This window comes from Micropterus dolomieu, linkage group LG20 (assembly GCF_021292245.1).
Source record: "Micropterus dolomieu isolate WLL.071019.BEF.003 ecotype Adirondacks linkage group LG20, ASM2129224v1, whole genome shotgun sequence".
In the NCBI taxonomy this organism is placed as follows: Eukaryota; Metazoa; Chordata; class Actinopteri; order Centrarchiformes; family Centrarchidae; genus Micropterus; species Micropterus dolomieu.
The window spans coordinates 14026888-14045439 of record NC_060169.1 but is presented as its reverse complement, the minus strand read 5'-3'; the positions used below and the strand labels follow the sequence as shown (position 1 = coordinate 14045439).

General features: G+C 41.2%; 3 protein-coding genes across 11 annotated transcripts in view; 2 read left to right on the top strand and 1 right to left on the bottom strand.

Annotated features, from left to right (window-relative positions):
* Positions 1 to 280: 280 nt before the first annotated feature.
* On the bottom strand, positions 281 to 10939 carry tmco3 (transmembrane and coiled-coil domains 3). Of its 3 annotated transcripts, XM_046032481.1 has the most exons (15): positions 9980 to 10937; positions 9336 to 9455; positions 8191 to 8507; positions 6941 to 7108; positions 5949 to 6128; positions 5590 to 5790; positions 5302 to 5430; positions 5096 to 5188; positions 3442 to 3628; positions 2480 to 2600; positions 2179 to 2374; positions 1879 to 2029; positions 1686 to 1765; positions 1433 to 1582; positions 281 to 983 (listed from the first exon to the last, which is right to left on the bottom strand). In XM_046032481.1, exons 3-15 carry the CDS (start codon positions 8449 to 8451, stop codon positions 870 to 872), a joined length of 2031 nt encoding a protein of 676 aa, XP_045888437.1. In that variant the 5' UTR covers positions 8452 to 8507; positions 9336 to 9455; positions 9980 to 10937; the 3' UTR covers positions 281 to 869. The 3 variants fall into 3 exon arrangements, with proteins under 3 accessions (XP_045888437.1, XP_045888438.1, XP_045888436.1); XM_046032482.1 differs by lacking the exon at positions 9336 to 9455 and having other exon boundaries at positions 3434 to 3494; positions 9980 to 10939; XM_046032480.1 differs by lacking the exon at positions 9336 to 9455.
* dcun1d2b (DCN1, defective in cullin neddylation 1, domain containing 2b) overlaps positions 10058 to 18552 on the top strand; it is a 22621-nt gene continuing 14126 nt past the window's right edge. Inside the window, exons 1-8 of one of the 7 annotated variants that reach the window (XM_046032491.1) lie at positions 10972 to 11065; positions 11859 to 11978; positions 12056 to 12272; positions 12389 to 12557; positions 12770 to 12900; positions 13054 to 13136; positions 13540 to 13636; positions 14273 to 16511. In XM_046032491.1, coding sequence (XP_045888447.1) covers positions 12098 to 12272; positions 12389 to 12557; positions 12770 to 12900; positions 13054 to 13136; positions 13540 to 13636; positions 14273 to 14352 — 735 coding nt within the window. In that variant the 5' untranslated portion in view covers positions 10972 to 11065; positions 11859 to 11978; positions 12056 to 12097 and the 3' untranslated portion in view covers positions 14353 to 16511. Of the gene's footprint in view, positions 10318 to 10967; positions 11066 to 11089; positions 11377 to 11858; positions 11979 to 12055; positions 12273 to 12388; positions 12558 to 12769; positions 12901 to 13053; positions 13137 to 13539; positions 13637 to 14272; positions 16512 to 18552 lie in introns of those variants that run through there. The other 6 variants (XM_046032489.1, XM_046032487.1, XR_006822166.1 and 3 more) reach the window with 6 other exon arrangements.
* The window catches only part of adprhl1 (ADP-ribosylhydrolase like 1), a 6634-nt gene continuing 6126 nt past the window's right edge, over positions 18045 to 18552 (top strand). Inside the window, exon 1 of the mRNA XM_046033251.1 lies at positions 18045 to 18258. Within this exon, the coding sequence (XP_045889207.1) occupies positions 18045 to 18258 (214 nt within the window). The remainder of the gene's footprint in view (positions 18259 to 18552) is intronic.

Genomic DNA, 18552 nt, shown 5'->3' with positions numbered 1-18552 from the left:
AACTACAAGTACCATCTATTAAATACAGCAGAGTAGAAGGTTTGCAATAACCTAAAAGTCAGAACTAGTAATGTGAGTTGATCAAACATAGGGAAAATGGAAGCCATTTTAAATTACACAAAACATTTTCCATATTAAAAAAAAACCCTTTACTCATACATGACAAAAAAACAAACAAAAAAAGACGCTAAACCCTCAGATTTTGTCCCTGTGATTGTTACAAGGAATAGAAAAACTGGGGTTAAACGTTGAGACACCACTGATGAAAATCAAAAGAGAGGACCTCCAATGAACTTTTATTGGAAAACAAAATAATTTTTACAGAAGGTAGAGAGGGAAAGTATCTGTCTTTCTTCATAATGCATCAGAATCAGGATATCCAGTACTTGTGCTTTTCCACTGTCAAGCATGTGTGCTTCCTTAAAAATGTTTCTGTCAAGCCTTTAAGACACTCGATTTTTGTCAGAAGAGTAGAGTGGTCCGGCTTTGTTGCAATTTAATATAAAACAGAAACTGAAAACTGAAATAATTTTAGTATGTTATAAATTCAAACCTAACAGTGCCTATATGTAACACAGGTGACAAGCATAGATGGTCCAGGTCCATGCTCCTGAGTATGTAATGGGTGATACATAGCAGATGGCTTCATAACAATCTGAAAGAGAGTCAACATGTAACTGATGATGATTTTCTCTCCTCCCATAAAGCTGTGAACTGAGTCTCTTAAATCAAGATTTGGTCCAGCAGGCGTGCGTTAACATGAGAGTCTTTCTGATTGGTCAAATAAGGCTTAACTTCTGCTTCTCGTGATGCTGCTGCTGGCTTTGTAAAGGTTACAAGGGAGCCTTTTGTCCCTGAAGCCGGTCTGGTCATGTGACTATTTTGCGTTCGGCCCGAGGCACCCATTTGTGTGTGGTGACTCTCCACAGCACTGGTGCCAGTAGCAAACTGAGGGTGGTGACACTGAGGACCAGCAGATATACCTGAGCAGAGAGAGAGACATTAAACATAGATGGGATGAGAAAATCTAATAATTAGTTATTATTTTTATTTGCTAGTGTATTTGTACCACTCCTACTTCAAATGAGCACAATCACTGACACATACACTGTATCAATACTCTGAAATAATATATATGTGGAAGATATTTTATATATTTCTTCAATGTCTACTAGGGTCATAATATTTTATTAATTCTTATGTGTTATAGAATCATGACGTTTAGCCTTCAGACTTTAGTCCATGTGGACCCGACAAGGAGGTATAGTTACATTACATCAACGATAAATGAGAAAGACATTAACTGGAGCAGAATAAAACAGATAAAACAAATTCCAGTAGTGAATATAATATGGACTTGGGCTACCTGAGTCCCTTTTCTGTATAAAGAATAAAATAGCTGTCAAAACAAATACATTCAGTCATCACTGACCTCCCTGGAGATGATGCCAGCACGGCGTGCCCGGCTGCTCAAGACGAAGGAGAATTCGCTGACCTGAGCCAGACCAGCTGAGACAATCCACCGTATGTGTCGAGAGCCTGGGGGCAAGATCGCTGACAGCACCAGTACGGCCATCCCAAACTGGGAGAAAAAAAAAAAGAGGAGCAAAGTGGAGGGCGGGGGGACTGAGAGTGTGCAGATGAACTGGAGAGGGAAAAAAGCACAACATAGAAAAGCGCTGTACCTTCATAATGACGAGTGAGAGTGTAAGCACCAGCAGAATGGTGAGTTCATACAGCACGAACGTCGGGAACACGTGGAGACCTGCAGCGTCACATGAGCACACAAGATAAGTAAAGTCTCGCTGAGAAATGGTACAAAAGTTTAACATGATGATAAAGCTGACATCTGTCAGAAATTGTCTCGTCAAATCTGACCAATGGAGGCGAAGAAGATGATGGCGAGGAAATCTCTGATTGGCTCAATGCACCCCATGACCTCTGATGTTACCATGTGACCCTGTGTGGACAGCAAAGCTCCAGCCAGGAAACAGCCCAGCTCCATAGAAACATCCAAAGTCTCTGTCACCTACAGTGTCAGTCGACAAAGAGAAAAATCAGCTTCTTCACAGAAGGTTAAATAATACCGCGCTGGAAGAGAAATGCAGGAAAGCACAGAATGAAAGACACAAGACAGCTCTTCTTCTAAGAATAAATGATTAAAGGAAAAGTGCATACCGTCAGCATGAAAAAGACAAAAGCTGCCATCCCAAGCACCAGGATCTCCTTGTTGCCTTTGCTCTCAGCATGTAGCTTCTTGTAAAAAGGGGCGATCAGGGAAGACTTAAGCAACAAACACAGCAGCAGCACAGCAGCCAGAGAGACCAAGACCTGGACCAGGAGGTACAACACGTGGAGACTTCCAAACAGAAAGCTGTTTTTCACAAAGGGAACAACAGATTTAAATAAACTGTGTGTGTGTGTGTGTTTGGACGGGTTGGGAAAGGACACGTGCAACAACAAAAGAAGGCTAACTGACCTGTCCAAGTCTCCGCTCTGTGCCTGGATCAGGGTCGGCATGACAGCGATGAAGAGACCGAGCTGAACGTCTTGCATCACTAACATCCCCAGGAGAACGCTGCTGTAGTCCAGATCACCTCCTTTCTCAAACACACACACACACACACACACACACACACACACACACACACACACAATACAATTAAACAATTCATATCAGTTTATAATTATCACGATAAATGCCAAATCTTTTTTTCTTTTAAGGCAGATTTTTGCTCCTGAGTAAAAGTTGAAGAAACCAGATGGTTAGTTGTGGTTTTAAACTATTGTTTATTGTCAGAACTTGCCAAACACTTGCCAAACAGTGGATCACTTAACTAATCTGAGGTAGAACATTCAAAACAATTACAATAAAATCTTTTCTCAACAGAAATGCTTGAGTAAAATTAAGTAAAATACAAATACAAAATATATATCTTAATAGAAAAATTAAGTGCTTATTCGTTCATGATTCAAATTAATTAAATCGAGTATTTATGGAACAACAGGAAAAATACTGCGATAATTATCATTATTGATTTATTGCCCAGCATTGAGTGTGTCACAGAATGAGGTGTTATTGATGCCAACTGCTCTACTTTACTTTTAATTCAAGGGCTGCATACTTTTTTATTTTTACAGTGCTCATCTCTTCTTCAAATCCTTCAGTATTTCGGCTCATTGGATGATCCCATATGCCTACTGAGCAAAATTGATCGAAAGTGAAATATTCATTGTTTAGATCTGCTTTAAGAATATGACCTACTGTGAAACTGAATGTGAAATACATACGTGCCACATTATTACCAACACAGCATTCAAAAGATGTGTCCCCTTGTTTTGAAAAATACACACGTTTCAGTTTGATTCACCTTTACCTAATTTAGCTGACACTATGAAGCACGTTTGTGTACATTTATGCGCACGGACATACCTACATACCTTCTTTGTCTCCTCTGCCACCCCCTGCCAGGAAGCGGGACACCAGCGGAGTGCTGGACAGGGAGAGACAAGTGGAAATGAAGACAGTCTGTGTGGGTCGAATGCGCAGGACTTGTCCCCACAACAAGCCGGCCCCCACCATCAGCAGACTCAGGTAGCACGACCCCTGAACTGATATCTTCCATACCTAAACATACACAGTATGTGTGACACTGTTATCAATCCACTTTATGGAAATGGGCAACTAACTCAAAGCAGCTAAATTTGAAACAGAAATAAGTTTATAACAGGTGATTTTTCATGTATCCTTAACTTAACTATACAGATATTGGCCAATTTCAAGGGAAAGTAAAATCTGAAAAAGTTAGCAGGGAGTGCAGATACTGAGAAAAGAAGTGATAGGTAGCAGGAATACCAATTAAGTCACTCTATGCAATTTAAAGTTAACATGTTCAAAATTCAAACACCACAAAAAGCTCAAAGTTCAATTTAAAATTCAATGTAATTTTAAAAAGAAAGTTTAAACTTACAAGCAGGTGGTTATTTACTCATTTTTGTATCGGGTATTTGCTTAATAAAAGGTAGTGCTAGTTAAACTGAACTTCCAATCTCTACACAGCCATAATGTGTGTATTAGCATTATTTCACGCAGTCTAACTATTAAATTCTGAGGTCATTTCAAGATGTTTGCCCACAAACGCAACATTGGGTTCTGACAGGTGGGAGATCGACCATCTGGTGACCTGGGGCAGCCAGAACAGTCTGGAGCTCAACGCTCTGACAGTGGAGATGGTCGTGGACTTCAGAAAGAGCCCAGCCCCACCCTCCCCCATCATCCTGTGTGACTCCCCAGTCACCGCTGTGGACTCCTTCCGCTTCCTGGGCACCATCATCTCCCAGAACCTCAAGTGGTAGCTGAACATCACCTCCCTCACCAAGAAGGCCCAGCACAGGATGTACTTCCTGCAGCAGCTGAAGAAGTTCAGCCTGCCAAAGACAATGATGGTGCACTTCTACACTGCGATCATTGAGTCCATCCTCACCTCCTCCATCACCATCTGGTACGCTGCTGCCACTGCCAGGGACAAGGGCAGGTTGCAGCGCATGATTCGCTCTGCAGAGAAGGTGATTGGCTGCAATCTTCCTTCTCTTCTGGACCTGTACGCCTCAAGGACTCTGAGGCGAGCAGGAAAGATTGCAGCTGACTCCTCCCACCCTGGACACAAACTGTTTCAGACTCTCCCCTCTGGCTGTGGTCCGTCAGGACCAAAACCTCTTGCCATAAAAACAGTTTCTTCCTGTCTGCAACTAGCCTCATTAACAAGGCCCAGGTCCCCCACTGACACTCCCCGCTTGCAAACGATACAAATGTCACCTGCACATGTAAATACCGTTTCATCTCGTGTCGGCCACAGACCTGGCACATCGCACATATTTGTTATTATTTATGTTGACTATATGTTTGTCTACGTGTAGCACCTTATCACCACAGCAAATTCCTCGTATGTATAAAACACTACTTGGCAATAAAGCTCCTTCTGATTCATCTGATTCTGATTAGTGCAAGCGCGACTTGTTATGTAAAAACAACCTTTGATGAAAATGGACATTATTATAAAAGTTTTTTCTGAAATTCAACCCCCCCTTTGTTTACCTTCCGAACGCGCTCAGGTGAGAACTCCAGTCCCACCACAAAGAGAGTGAAGAACACACCCAGCTCCCCCAGAGTCTCCACCTGGACCATAGACTGCAAGACACAGAGATACACACTGACATGAACAACTAGCACAAACAGAAAATTAAGAATTGTTATTGTCCGTTAAGTCTGACCTGACGCTGCAAACACACACACACACACACCTTGATGCTGTTGAGGCCAGAAGGACCGAGTAGGACCCCGCAGATAATATACCCAAACATGGGAGGAAGACCGACCAGAGAGCAAATCCAACCACAGGGCAAAGACAACATCACCACAGACACCAGGTCCTGCACATTCATGTTACAAAAAAGTTAATATATTAATAATTCATTAATTAACATTGCAAACTGCCATTCTCTAAGCATTATGAGAATTCAAAACAAACGAATACTTCTTATGTAGCCTGGATAAAATAAGATTGTACTGAGCAGGAAGAATAAACTGACCTTGATGAAGTGATGATCCGCTCTTGGCATTGTGGAGTCTCGTGGTTTGGTCAGGACATACTGGTTGTTCTGCGAATCAATGAGCATGCTCAGTCCCAGGTCATCCTCCACTTCCTTCTGCCGGGACTTGTTCTTCCTCTTCCCTCCGTTCTCCTCATCATCCTCCACTCTCAACACTGCCTCAACATTTACTCCTTTCATCTACACAGCAGTGAGCATTGGAAGGAGGCACATTTTACTAGTTAACCTGCATTGTGCAATGACTGCTTCAGTTTTTGAGTTGCTATCATGACCGTCTATCTCCATGGGTCTGAAACACATTAAGTAACCAAGGTCTCTGAATGCATTTGTTTGCTGACCTGTTTGTTGTTGTCAAAGGCGTGCTCCTCGATCTCCTCTTCTAGCCTGTCTGCTGCCTTCCTGACGTCCTCCAGGATCTCATCCAGCATGGACAGAGTCTTATTCTGGGCCAAAGCGCTCTTAACAGCTTCCTGCTGGTGCTTCTCGGCAGCCACCAGCTCCACATACTCCTGTTCTTCCTGAAGGGTGAGAACAAAACCCAGCAGAAAGATTAAGCAGGTTACTCAGACAAGTTCACAGATATACGCATATACTCAGACTAAATAAACTCATAGGACATATAGCATATGCATTATTACATTATATTAAACATGACATTACTCTGTCTTTGACATAGGGGTGGTCAAAATGGTCCCAATAAATTTCATAATATTTATCTGATATTATCATTTAGAACAATACGACAAATGGGTCATAAAATCACACAAAATCAAACTTCAATTACTTATTTTGATTGTTTTTAATGACTTGAAATGTCCTTAAGTCCTTCATTTGGACAACAACATCTTGCATAATGATACTGCGATATGATCATGTCTAGAGCTGAAATAATAATCCAATTACTTGATTGACAGATTATGAATCAACAATTTTTGATAACTGACTCGTATTACAGTTAATCAAGAAAAAAATGGCAAATGTTTTTCTTTTATGCGTTTTATATTGTCTTATATTGACTATCTTTGAATTTTAGACTGTTGCTCAGACAAAACATGACATTTCTGAACATGTCACTTTGGCCTGCTAGAACGTGATGGGCATTTTCACTATTTTTTGACAATTTATAGACTAAACAATTCATCAATTAACCGGGAAAAGAGTATTTAATTAATAAATTAATAATGAAATCGGAAACCACTCATGAAAGCATTTGTAGACATGTTACTCTGCTTCATATCAGAATCTTATTTCACTTAAGAGTCACTGAACACAGTATCAGTCCCCATCTCCTGCACCCTGATGTAGTCTCCATGAAACATGGGGCCCTCACCTTTATGGCTGCCTCCCTGAGGGCCTCCAGCCTCTGCCTGCTGCTCTCCTTCATGTTGACCACGTCTCTGTAGTCTCCCTGTAGCGCCCTCTGCAGGCCATGCACCGCCTGGAACACTAGGTGCTCGCTTTCGTTCAGCTCCTTCTGGAAAACCTCCAGAGTGTGAACCTGAATGCAGACAGGGAAACACCAGTCAGATATTAAACTGTAAAATATCTGACATCCCCATTTACTGAAGCTGCTGGATACAGTCTTTATTTTGAAACACTTGGCGAGAGCAATTTACATGTCTTCATCGGAGATCATTACATTAAGAAGATGTCAAAAGACGGGCTCTCTGAAAACTGTAACAGGCATTTTTAACTATTCTCTGACAATTAGTAGACAACAAATTTAACTGATTGATTTAAAAAATAACTTACTGATGCATATTGAAGATAACAGCTTTAATCTAACAAGGTCATCTCCTCTGTACATGCGAAACCTGAACTGTGAGTATGAAATATGAGCATGCATTATTGTTGAGCTATTCTGCCAACAGGAGTGTGTCAAAACAAAGACACCAACCACCCTGAAGAGTTACCGACATTAATCACACTCCGTAAAACTTCAGTTGAAAGCAGCGTCCCAATTACACGCCTGTTCCTTTTACTGCCGTGGTGTGGCTACACGTTTTGACAAATAAATGCAGATCTCAATCAGACACCTGGTCTGTGTATGTCTAAAACCTCTTAAAACCCAATGGGTCACCCGCTTGAGTTAGTTCTAGGCCGGTTAGATTGTTCACACAAATATAAAAATTAAATCTTGTGTCAATGTGGACCTGCTACACGTCAAAGATTCTCCACAATTCAATCTTTCAGTTCATTTTACAGGAATCATGAGCACCAAAGCATACTTCATTCAGATTTACTGGCATGATATGGTAAAAAAGAGAGATGAATAAATGTCACTCTCTCTCTATGCATGAGGTCAGTCTAGATGCGTCTCTTTGAGCTAGATCAAATGAATGATTCGTAATTTATAGGTTATTCAATAGCCTAATTTTTATTAAGTAAGTAATTAGACAATTAACAAGATTTCATGGGAAAGGAATTAAAGATCTGTTCCAAATATAGGAAGAGTGAGTTCAGTGATTGAAGCAAATAAAAGTCCGGACTATTAATTAAAGTTTTCCAGTAGTCACTAACATATTATGATCCAAATAAAAGGGCCTTTGCTTCATCTAGTATTTATTCTCAGTCTGGTACCTGGAAGCGCCTCTCAGGTTCTGAAAGGGCCCGGTCTCGTCCAACAGCATCTGCAGCGGCTGCCAGCTTCTTGACAACCACATTCTTCTGACGCAGGAGACCCACCAGCCACTTGCAGTTGCTGGCCACCCAGCTATGGCCGTGTGTGACCCCCTGCTTGCTCCGATAAAGCTTGATGACGTGCTGGGCAACCTGATCCTTCTGCAGCACAGCGAGTGCCCCCGCCGTGCCGAGGCACATCAGCCAGCATACAACCTGCATCCAAACCCCTACTTTTGTCTTCACCCGAGGGTGGAGATTGATAAAGAGAATGACACCTGGGAATGGAAAAAGAAATACCATATATATGAACTGTGTAAGAGTGTAGTGTCGAAGTCAGGAGAGTTTAAAGTGAAAGTGAAAAAAAAACAACAATGATTTTATCCTACTAATAAGTATTGTCTGTGTATCCAAAGCCTGTTATATATTTTTCCTTTGTACCATAGACAGTAAAACCGGAGAAACACACAGGGTGAGTTGATGCCCTAAACATTCACAACTCACCACAGCTAAAAAAATAGGTCCTAATAAATACACAATTTACTCCTGTTTGAGTGATCTTTGCTCAAATCTATAGAGCCCTGCTGTTTGAGGGAATTAATTTAGCCTTTAAAAAAGATTAAAGTATATATTTGTGACTTGTTTTTAAAGATCTATATATTCAATAACACAGATAGTGGCTACAATTTGATAAAGATAATCTATTTTTATGTGGGCTACTCTGCTTTTTTGCACTCTGTTCTTCTTCCTAGAGCCATCTTAAGAGACGGTTTAATAGTTGGGTCACAGCTGAAAAGCATAGGCAACAGCTGTACACACCTGTGCCCTTTCCTAGTGGCTGCTTTGAGTAGCTAATAACACCTTGTATCCCTCGTGATGTGTTAAATGCACTTGATGTGACAAATATATAAATCCTGCTTGCACTGCTTGCTATTCTGCTTGAACCTAATGTGACGATGCATTTCTTTCTACTCTTGGAATACAAAAGTCTAAGAACTGTGCTAATTTAAGAAACTGCTTTACTGTCAACAGCCTGCCCTCCCTTGCCCTGGCATCAAATTAATTTCTTACTACACCAGCATAATGAGTGAATGCATTCAACTCACACCCAAGCTGGGCCGCACCTTCCTGGGCATGAGTCAAGCAGAGGGATGTTTACACTTCCAGACTCCTCCTCAGTCCTTCTTCCTACTGACTGCGCACTACATCCACTCTGGTGGATTAATCTATAACAATGTGTCATATTTCATAAGCTGATCATCACACTGGTTAGTATGTAGAAACATCATCTAATAATTATGAGTAACTATAGTTGTTAAGTGAATGCAGTGGTGTAAAAAGTATAATATAATGTCAAGTTCTCAAAACTGCAATTAAATACAGTACTTGGGTAAATTGGCCTGCACCTAAGTTTTGACTGGTTGTCATTATTTGGTTACCTAACACTTGGAGCCTTATTCTGTACTGAGGATGCATGTACATATTTAAACTGTATATACAAACAGCTGAATACCCAACATGTACATGTAAACAGGAAAATAAATCATGCCATCCCTAGAATGAAAAATCAAAAAACAAACAACAACAAAAAAACTATGACAGCCAAGAGTAACATCATACAGAGCTGAAAGCACACCCACAGACACGAATGATGTTTCAGACACACCAGGAAACAACCATGGGCATTGAAATCATGAATTTGTTCAACGTGCATACCACTGGAAAACAGATAAATAAAGGACTAACATACCTGCGAAATGTTTGCACTGCCCTGGCTCTCAAATACACTCCACGAATGACGGAGAAGCTGAAGAAGGGAACAATCATGCTGTTGTGCCGCACCACCACCGACACCCCTCCTCCCCTGCCACATAGCTGAAGCCAGCGTCGATGCAGGCGTTTACCAGTTTAACTCGGCGACCAACTTCATGTTTACCTCGACCTCCAGCTGTCGGTAACATTAGTCGTGCTAGCAAATGGGATGCTAACGTTACTTCGTCCAGGTTTGCACGGCTGCTGTTGGTGACCTCCCTATTGAAGTTGGACCAGTTTTAGTGTGTTATTCAACCTGATTTCCATTCTGGAGATGTAAGTAAAGCTAAGTTCAAATTCCTAAGAGCTGTCAGACCAGCTCCAGCCACACACACACTCCCATGACACAACGTTTAAAGCTAATACAACTTTGCTAACATTAGCTGTCGTGTTACGTCAATAACAGCAACTTTTCTGGATACAGCTCATTTAAGACACCATACAACGGTGACATGAACTGCAGCTAAAATTGAACAACTGCTGCATTGTTGTGAAATCGCGTCCATGTAACTTCGATCCATTTTTAGATTACTTCCGAAACATCTTCATCAGCTTTGATATGGGAGTTGTAGTTTTCAGATGTCGTGTTTTCGACCGTGTCAAGTGCTCTCAGACTGTGACAGCTGTTGCCTGGTTAAATCTGCTTTGATTTGATCCTGACGGTTGCTCAACATTTTTCAATTTCGATTAAAAAACAAAACAACGCATCATAAAAAAAGTTCAAAGCTGAGTGTCTTCCTTTTTACAGACCGGTTGATACAAAGTTATAATGTGACCTTTTTCTTTAAATGTATTTCAGCATAAGCACTTAAAGAACAAACCAAATACTTTGCCTAAACAGTTGTCTGTTAATGCAGAAAGCTATTAAACTAAAGGTATTCAAAACACAGGGCCTGCGGGATTACGGCGCTGCAGAACTACATTTCCCGTTAATCCAGTGCCCCGACTGTAGCGCAGTTTTGTCGCGCATGCGCACCGGTGGTAATTGGATATCAAGTGGGCCGAAACAGCGTGTGATAAAATGGTAGGTAAGATTAAAAATGAGAAACCGGGGCAATAATTGAGCTCCGTTAAACAAGTCAAAACGGCTGTCATTGACGTTAAGGGAACACCCCGAGATGGGGAATCGGGTTGTCCTCAGCCAAGTGTCGCATTGTCAGAGTGTTGTGTGTCGGGAATATGAGGGAAATGGAAGGTCAGTTGTTGGTATTTTGAGATCGGACCATCGGACAACCGCACTTGCGGCACGTACCTTTCCCTTTTTGGTAACTCGCCTATGTCGCTGCCCCGGGTCAGGAGAGAGCCTGCAGGATCAAACGTCCCCTCCCTAGAAAAGTGGGTCGCCAAACACTGGCCTGTCACGTTGAATTTACTGTTTGATCATCGGGTGGGTCAGGTCTGCAGCTCTGTAAAGACGTGCAATCCTCCCGATGGCCGTGTAGATTAAATTAACACAAGGAGGTATTTTTTGGAAACTAACGGGACCTTGCTTCTGGAAGTGACACTGTTTTCGTTTCCATTATAATGCACTTAAACTAATATATATACGCTGTTGCACGCATGGCATGTGTGTCTATTTTAATTGTATGCACGCATACTAGATATTATAGTCATGGCACGTGTTATTTACATTCAATCCAACAATATTTGTATTCAGATTAAGTATAGGAAGTAGTTTCCGTTCAGGAGGTTTTCATGGAAATCAAATGCTAGCACTCTTATTTAAATGTTCTAAAAGTTGGTTGTGTGTTTTATGTGTAAATGTTGATGTGCAGCCTCAACTCCACATTCATGTTTCTGCATCCCATTTACCCAAGGCTGGAATACCAGCAGGGCAAAACGGGCTCCTGTCCCAGAGCCCAAGACCCTCAGAAGTCCTGAAGGCCCCAGGTTGTGTTTATAGCAAATAGTTTGTGATAATTGGATGGATTTGAAAGGTAATATGCACCACCAAAGCAAGGGAGGGAGTTTATTCCAGCCCCTACCTTTACCTGTGTGCGCGCTTGTCTTACAGCACAAGTTGAAGTCATCGCAGAAGGACAAGGTTCGGCAGTTCATGTCCTTCACACAGGCCGGGGAGAGGACAGCCGTGTACTGCCTGACGCAGAATGACTGGAAACTAGAAGTCGCCACAGACAACTACTTCCAGAATCCAGATCTCTACTACAAAGAATCCATGAAAACCTCAGTGGACCGCAAGAAGCTGGAACAGCTCTACAACAGATACAAAGGCAAGTGACTTCAAGTTTCAAAATGTTAATATCAGCAAGCAGTCTGCTTGTTTTGTTGTTTGTTTTTCTGTTACACTTTGGCACCGTTTTGCTCACTCTTTCAGCTGTCTTTGCAGACCCCCAGGATGAGAATAAGATAGGCATTGATGGGATCCAGCAGTTCTGTGATGACTTGACCTTGGACCCAGCTAGCATGAGCATACTTGTGGTGGCATGGAAGTTCAGAGCGGCCACACAGTGCGAGTTCAGCAGGAAAGAGTTCCTAGATGGCATGGCTGAGCTGGGGTGAGCAACACTGATTGCACACTGATACAATAGTTGATCAAGAGATGCTACTGCATACATTAATAATATGTTTATTAAGTTGTGATTTTTAACAGTAAAAGTTGTATGCAATACTGTGTAACCTCAGCCTTTACATTTAACCAGTATGTGTGTGCAGTTCATCACTACTCATAATAAAAGGCTGATCGGTTTGTTTTTAATGTCTCCTCTAGCTGTGACAGTCCTGAAAAACTCAAGGCAATCCTTCCCAGACTAGAGCAGGAGCTGAAAGACACAGGGAAGTTCAAAGACTTTTACCAGTTTACCTTCAATTTTGCCAAGAATCCCGGCCAGAAAGGTTTAGGTAAGCATGAAGACAAAACATAGAAAAAGTAAAGCTCTTTTTTTCAAGACTGTGGATCAGTTTAAACTGATTTACACCTGGATTTATTTTATTTAAAAAGAGAGAAAAGAATGTAATAACAAAATACTGAGAAAATTCTATGTTGTGTCCTAGACCTAGAGATGGCTGTTGCTTACTGGAATCTAGTTCTCACAGGTCGCTTCAAGTTTTTGGATCTCTGGAACCGCTTCCTGCTGGTGAGAGACAATGCTTTTGTTCGATCGTTTTTTCACCTTGTTAATTATCTTCTGTCAGCATTTATATAACAAAAACATATCAATGCAATAATAATAAAGAATAATATATTCATAGCATAAATAGTATTCTCTGCATATTTGGCCATCTCAATTGCATACTGTGTATGAAGAAGCAAAACTACCACCTAACACCTTGCAGTAGTCAAGTACAACAAACAACAGCCTAAAAAACGACCATAAAGTACACATCTTTGTCAATGACAACTAAGTTTCACAAAGGTAGCATTTATTTCCAGGCTGTTAAATTCATTTTCAATGTACAGGGATTTCTAATATTGTCTAATATCAATATATCTAATATTACAGTGATTAACTCCCATTCCTGTTACTGTGCTGCATTCAGGAGCATCACAAGCGCTCAATTCCCAAGGACACATGGAACCTCCTTCTGGACTTCGGCAATATGATTGCTGATGACATGTCAAACTATGATGAAGAAGGTGAGACTATTAAAGCCTTCAGTATAAAGGCTACACACAACACAGTCCATGTGTATACATTTAAGTGGTTAATTCCATGATGAAAGATGAACACTATCTGAGTGAGGTCTTAACAACTTGTGGTAAGGTGATCTGTATGTATGTTAGTCATGTGACAAACTGGTCCAGCATTTGACACTTACAGTTGGATTTAATTGCATCACATCAGTCAACTATCAGATATGTGTAGGCAAATGCGGCAGTTGATTTGCACTAAACGTCTTTACTCAAGCTGTTTGTATTAAATCTGGCAATTCACAGAACAGTAGTTATGTATGCACATGAACATTATCTTTCTCATCTTTGCACACTTTCTGTGGGAGACTGGTGTTTTTGTTGCTTTAGGCCCAGTGGAGATGTTGAACGCAGCTTTAAATTGTTTTCAATCTGTTTCTTTTATTATAAATTGTATGGCACACTTGGCAGAATGGAGAAGAGACACTGTCCGGTCTGGCTAAATTTAATGCCAGCAGGGGGCACCTCTGAATGTTTTGTCCCAACCACCACATCAATGGATCATTGCTTTGATGAATGTAGTCATTATAATAGAATACATTGAGATGTTACTAATATTCAGTGTTTTTTCTCTCCCCTCAGGAGCATGGCCTGTCCTCATAGATGACTTTGTGGAGTTTGCTCGGCCGATTGTCACGGGGACTAAGCGCAACATGACATAGTGTTTGTTCCTGGCTTCATGCAGCGGGTGGAGTTTGTGTTTTCTCCCAATTGTCTTTTTTGTTGGTTTTTTTTTTGGATTGAGGATTTTTAAACCACTGAGCCAAAAACAGACTACTTCTCAATAAGCCTGTCTGCAGATTGTCGTTCAGACAGTTCTTCCAACTGCATAAGATGCCTTCGCTGGGGAGTGACCTGGAACACCAGTTCAGAGAGGAAAGCAGGAAGGAAATCAACAGGAGAGAGAATATTTGTTTTGTTTTATGTTGTTGTTGTCTGCTGGAAAGGACAGACTTTGGAATTGCAATATGGAAATGAGGGGTACCCTGAAACTCGTCACTCTTGGGCAAATCACCAATGGGTGTGGCTTCGAATTGCTGCTGTGGACTTGGCTCATTAACCTGCACCCTTGGCACAATGAGGAGGGACAGTTAACAGTGAACCTTCAGCACATGCAGAGGATTATAGGTGCAGTAGGATGTGGCCTCTTACCCTGTCAATAGTGAATGGAACAGTATGTTAAAATCTGCATGTTTTTGTCAGCTAGCGTGAAGCAGTGCCATGGACGATGAGGAGGGGGAAAAAAGTGATCTACATTATTTACATTGAGATTGTGAATGTGTAGCTCTCTATCAATCACACAGAGCAGAGAGTGTGTGTGTGTGTGTGTGTGTGTGTGTGTGTGTGTTTGAGGTTGGGCGGGTTAAACATATCGCCTCTTTTACAATACAATGGTAAAATATTTTGATTTAGTTTTATTATTATTAGAAGTTAAGAAATTATGATTCACCTTGACAGAGTGACAATTGAAAAAGTTCAGATCCACGAGCATTGGACAGAGCAGCATGCTTTTTGAGCTCAGCACCAGCAGAATCTCTTTTGTTACAGTTGTAAAATACTGTACCGGTAGGAATAAGAATAGACTCAGCTTTAGAAGAACGAAAATATATATCTGAGAAAACTGGTAATGACATTTATAACCATGATTAGTAAGAAGTATTTAGGGTCCTAATTTTGAAAATGCTACTGCATTACACTATTGGTTAGCTTTAGTTTTGCAGTGTGTAACCTGTTGTACACAAAGAGAAACTGACTGGCACACTGACTGTTTTCTATTATCGATGATGACTTGTCAACCCTGCGAACTGCACTGATTTACACTTTTTCTGTTTACTGTATACAGCTACAGAGCTATTCAGTTTACATGACAGTAGGTTCACTTACATACTAGACTTTTTAAATTGAACATCTACATCCCGGCCAGGAGTATTTTGAACTGTTTGTTTACACTGTTTGAGATTTAGTCTGTTGCTTTTCACGGATTAGGAACTGTAGGCCAGTGGTGGCATGTTAAAGTAAAGGATAAAAAAGACACTTTAACAACACTGCTTGTGCTGCCATCTAGGGGTGGCTGTGCAATAGAGCATTTCTCAATGTACCGTACTCCTAACACTCCATCACACATGGATGCGGTCACAAGTATATAAGAACACCTAGCAAAGCCCAGCTGTGATGATGGATGAGGACTTGAGCCTTTTAATCCATAATGATCAGTGCAGCAGTGCTTTTAGTGTTACTCTTTAGGTGTAATGATAAACACTTAAAAAGTATGTATTTGCTTAATGCATCCCCTTTCTCAGCTAAAGCGTGTGACAGAATAGAGCTCAGGTACCAGTCGTCCTCTCCCACTCACAGTGAGCAGCAGGCGGCTTCCTGTACTTGCATCAGTATTTGCCATGCTTTCTGTTCTAAACAGCAACCAACGATGCTGTCTTGTTCTGCCAATTGTCACCATGATAAATAATTTCTCTGTCCTCTCAACATCTAACTACAGGGGAAATAATTGCCTTTTGTTTTCCTTACGTTGACAAACTTGTGTTTAAGATCTGATATTTATGTAAACAGGAGTCTGTCAAACTACGTTGGTGTGCATGAAGAAGACTTTATGAAGTTGACTTTAAGAAGTTGAGGCACATCAGGATGGGAATGTTCTATGATTTCAGATTGAATGCAGAAGAGTGACAAAGAAACCAGCTTCATTCATGACTGTTAAATAGTCATTGTAGGAGCTGGTAAATGTATCATATTGTTCATCTTTGAACAATAAGTTACATATGTTTTTGGCAATGAAATATCCTAAATAAAGTGTTTTCTGACTGTGTTTTCTGACTGTGTTGCAACAGCGAGAAGGTGTGAAAGCGTTTCCCAGTTGATAGACGTAACGAATCATCTGTGGTTCAGGAGCAAGAAAATGGGCTACCTTTCAGTATTCAGTTTGATAATATGGTACATTTGGTACGTTTTTATTTGTCAAATGTGTGGTCAACTTGTTATGCAGATCATTCTTATCAAAGCAGTATTATTTTTGCCAGCAAGAAAACAGGTATTTATAGAACATTATGTTTTGTCCCAGAAGCATACCATACATTGTTTTCTTTAAGAAAGTTGTCAATAAAGCATGTTGTTTTTAACAGTCTTGTAAGAGACGTACTTCTGTCTACCAAGTACTGCAGTTAGTTCTGACATCAAATGTTTGTTACACCCTTTGATAATTCATTTGGATTGGGTAAAACTAAAATGATTATATGTTATATCACTAGAGGTTTTTATCCAAATCAAACACTTAATATCAGAGATATGCAAACTAAATAGCAGTAGTGAATGGAACAAAACAAATATTCCAAATTCCTGCTGAGAATCACTGCACTACTGTGCGTGTTTGACAGTGCATGTGAAATGTCAGCTTGGTAACAGTTGTCCCTTATCAGGTTGCATTCTTCCTGCATATCATCATCATCATTGGCTCTTATGGTAATCCTGTGTCTACTGTTGAGTATGTTTACGCTACCTTCACCAACAGATACATGAAAAAATGAAGTGTCTAAATGGTCAGGAATAATAATAGATTTGTATAATCAGCATAACTCAAAAGGGTTCCACTCAAGGCATTAGGTGGAGATGATGATAAATGAACCTGAGAAAGAGGGGAAGCAGTGCTCATAACTGGAGAGTAGATTAGCTCTTGTCGGGGCAGGATGATTCATAAAAAAGTTTAAAATAGTGAGGTAACGATAGGAGAGGCAGGCTCACGGAGTGGGGGGGTGGGGGCATGAGCTGGGATGATGCTCCATTCTTACCCTCCTCCCATGGGGTGGGTGAGATGTCAACAAGGTCCAGCACCAGCTGACAAGCTTGCACTCCAGCCCAGCAGCACATTAGCATCTCTTCCAGTGCGTCCAGCCCCCATTACCACTCCACACCCATCCATCCAGCATATATACTTTGGGACTGTGGGGATTGCCTTTTTAGGAGACACCTGATCGCAGCTGAACTGAGCTGCTTATCTTCTATGTGTGCGTGCCCACCCTTGGTACAGAGAGCGCGTGTTTGTGTGTGAGACAACTGATGAGAAACTAGAACAGAGGGCGGAAAAGGTGGTAGAGCTGTAGTGGAGACAGCGGTCTGTGTTAGCTCCACATCAAGCAGAAATCTTCCCAAAGCTGGAGAGGCTGAGGTTCTTCAGGATGTTTTGGGGCATGAAAGTTTGCTCTGTTCTGTGATTGCCTACAGCTGAAAGGACTTCAAATTTGGGCATTTGTTCCTGCCAGGAGCCATTTAAATCCTCGGAGAGGTGTGACAGCTTCATTCAAGACGAGGTCCTTTTGTTTTTTGTGATCAAGCAGAGCCCAGTATCATGGAGAAATTCAAGGCTGCCATGGTTCTGGGTGCAGTCGGTGATGCCTTGGGCTACAGAAAGGGCCGTTGGGAAGGCTGCACCTCAGGCAAGAAGATCCAAGAGGAGCTGGCTTCTCTGGGGGGACTAGGGGCCCAGAAACTGGCCCCTGATAACTGGCCCCTGAGTGATGCAACGCTGATGCACATGACAACAGCAGAAGCACTTGTAACGGGTATGTTTAGGATTGCTGAAAAGAAGAATGGGAACACGTATATAGCGGAAATCATAGCAAGACTACACACAAATAAGTTTTTCCCTTCCATTTTAAAGGTTAAATATCAAATCAAACACAAATCTTAACCAATTTACATCTAACTTCACTTAAAACCAAAACCTCTATCTGTTTAATAATATATAGACTGTCCAGCCGTGCTTTTGATCTTTCAACATTTAGAAGGACCAGAATAGCTTCTTCTATACAGTCAATGGAAGCTGCTAATCACTGACTGGCAGATCATCTTTTAAT

Excerpts from the sequence above, each read along its gene's own strand:
- tmco3 (XM_046032481.1), bottom strand. The coding sequence starts at position 8,451 with ATGCAGGTTGTATGCTGGCTGATGTGCCTCGGCACGGCGGGGGCACTC. Across the intron at positions 6,129-6,940 it reads TCAGGGAGGCAGCCATAAAG|GAAGAACAGGAGTATGTGGA; the intron begins GTGAGGGCCCCA and ends CTCACCCTTCAG. Across the intron at positions 2,375-2,479 it reads CAGAGCGGAGACTTGGACAG|CTTTCTGTTTGGAAGTCTCC; the intron begins GTCAGTTAGCCT and ends TGTGAAAAACAG.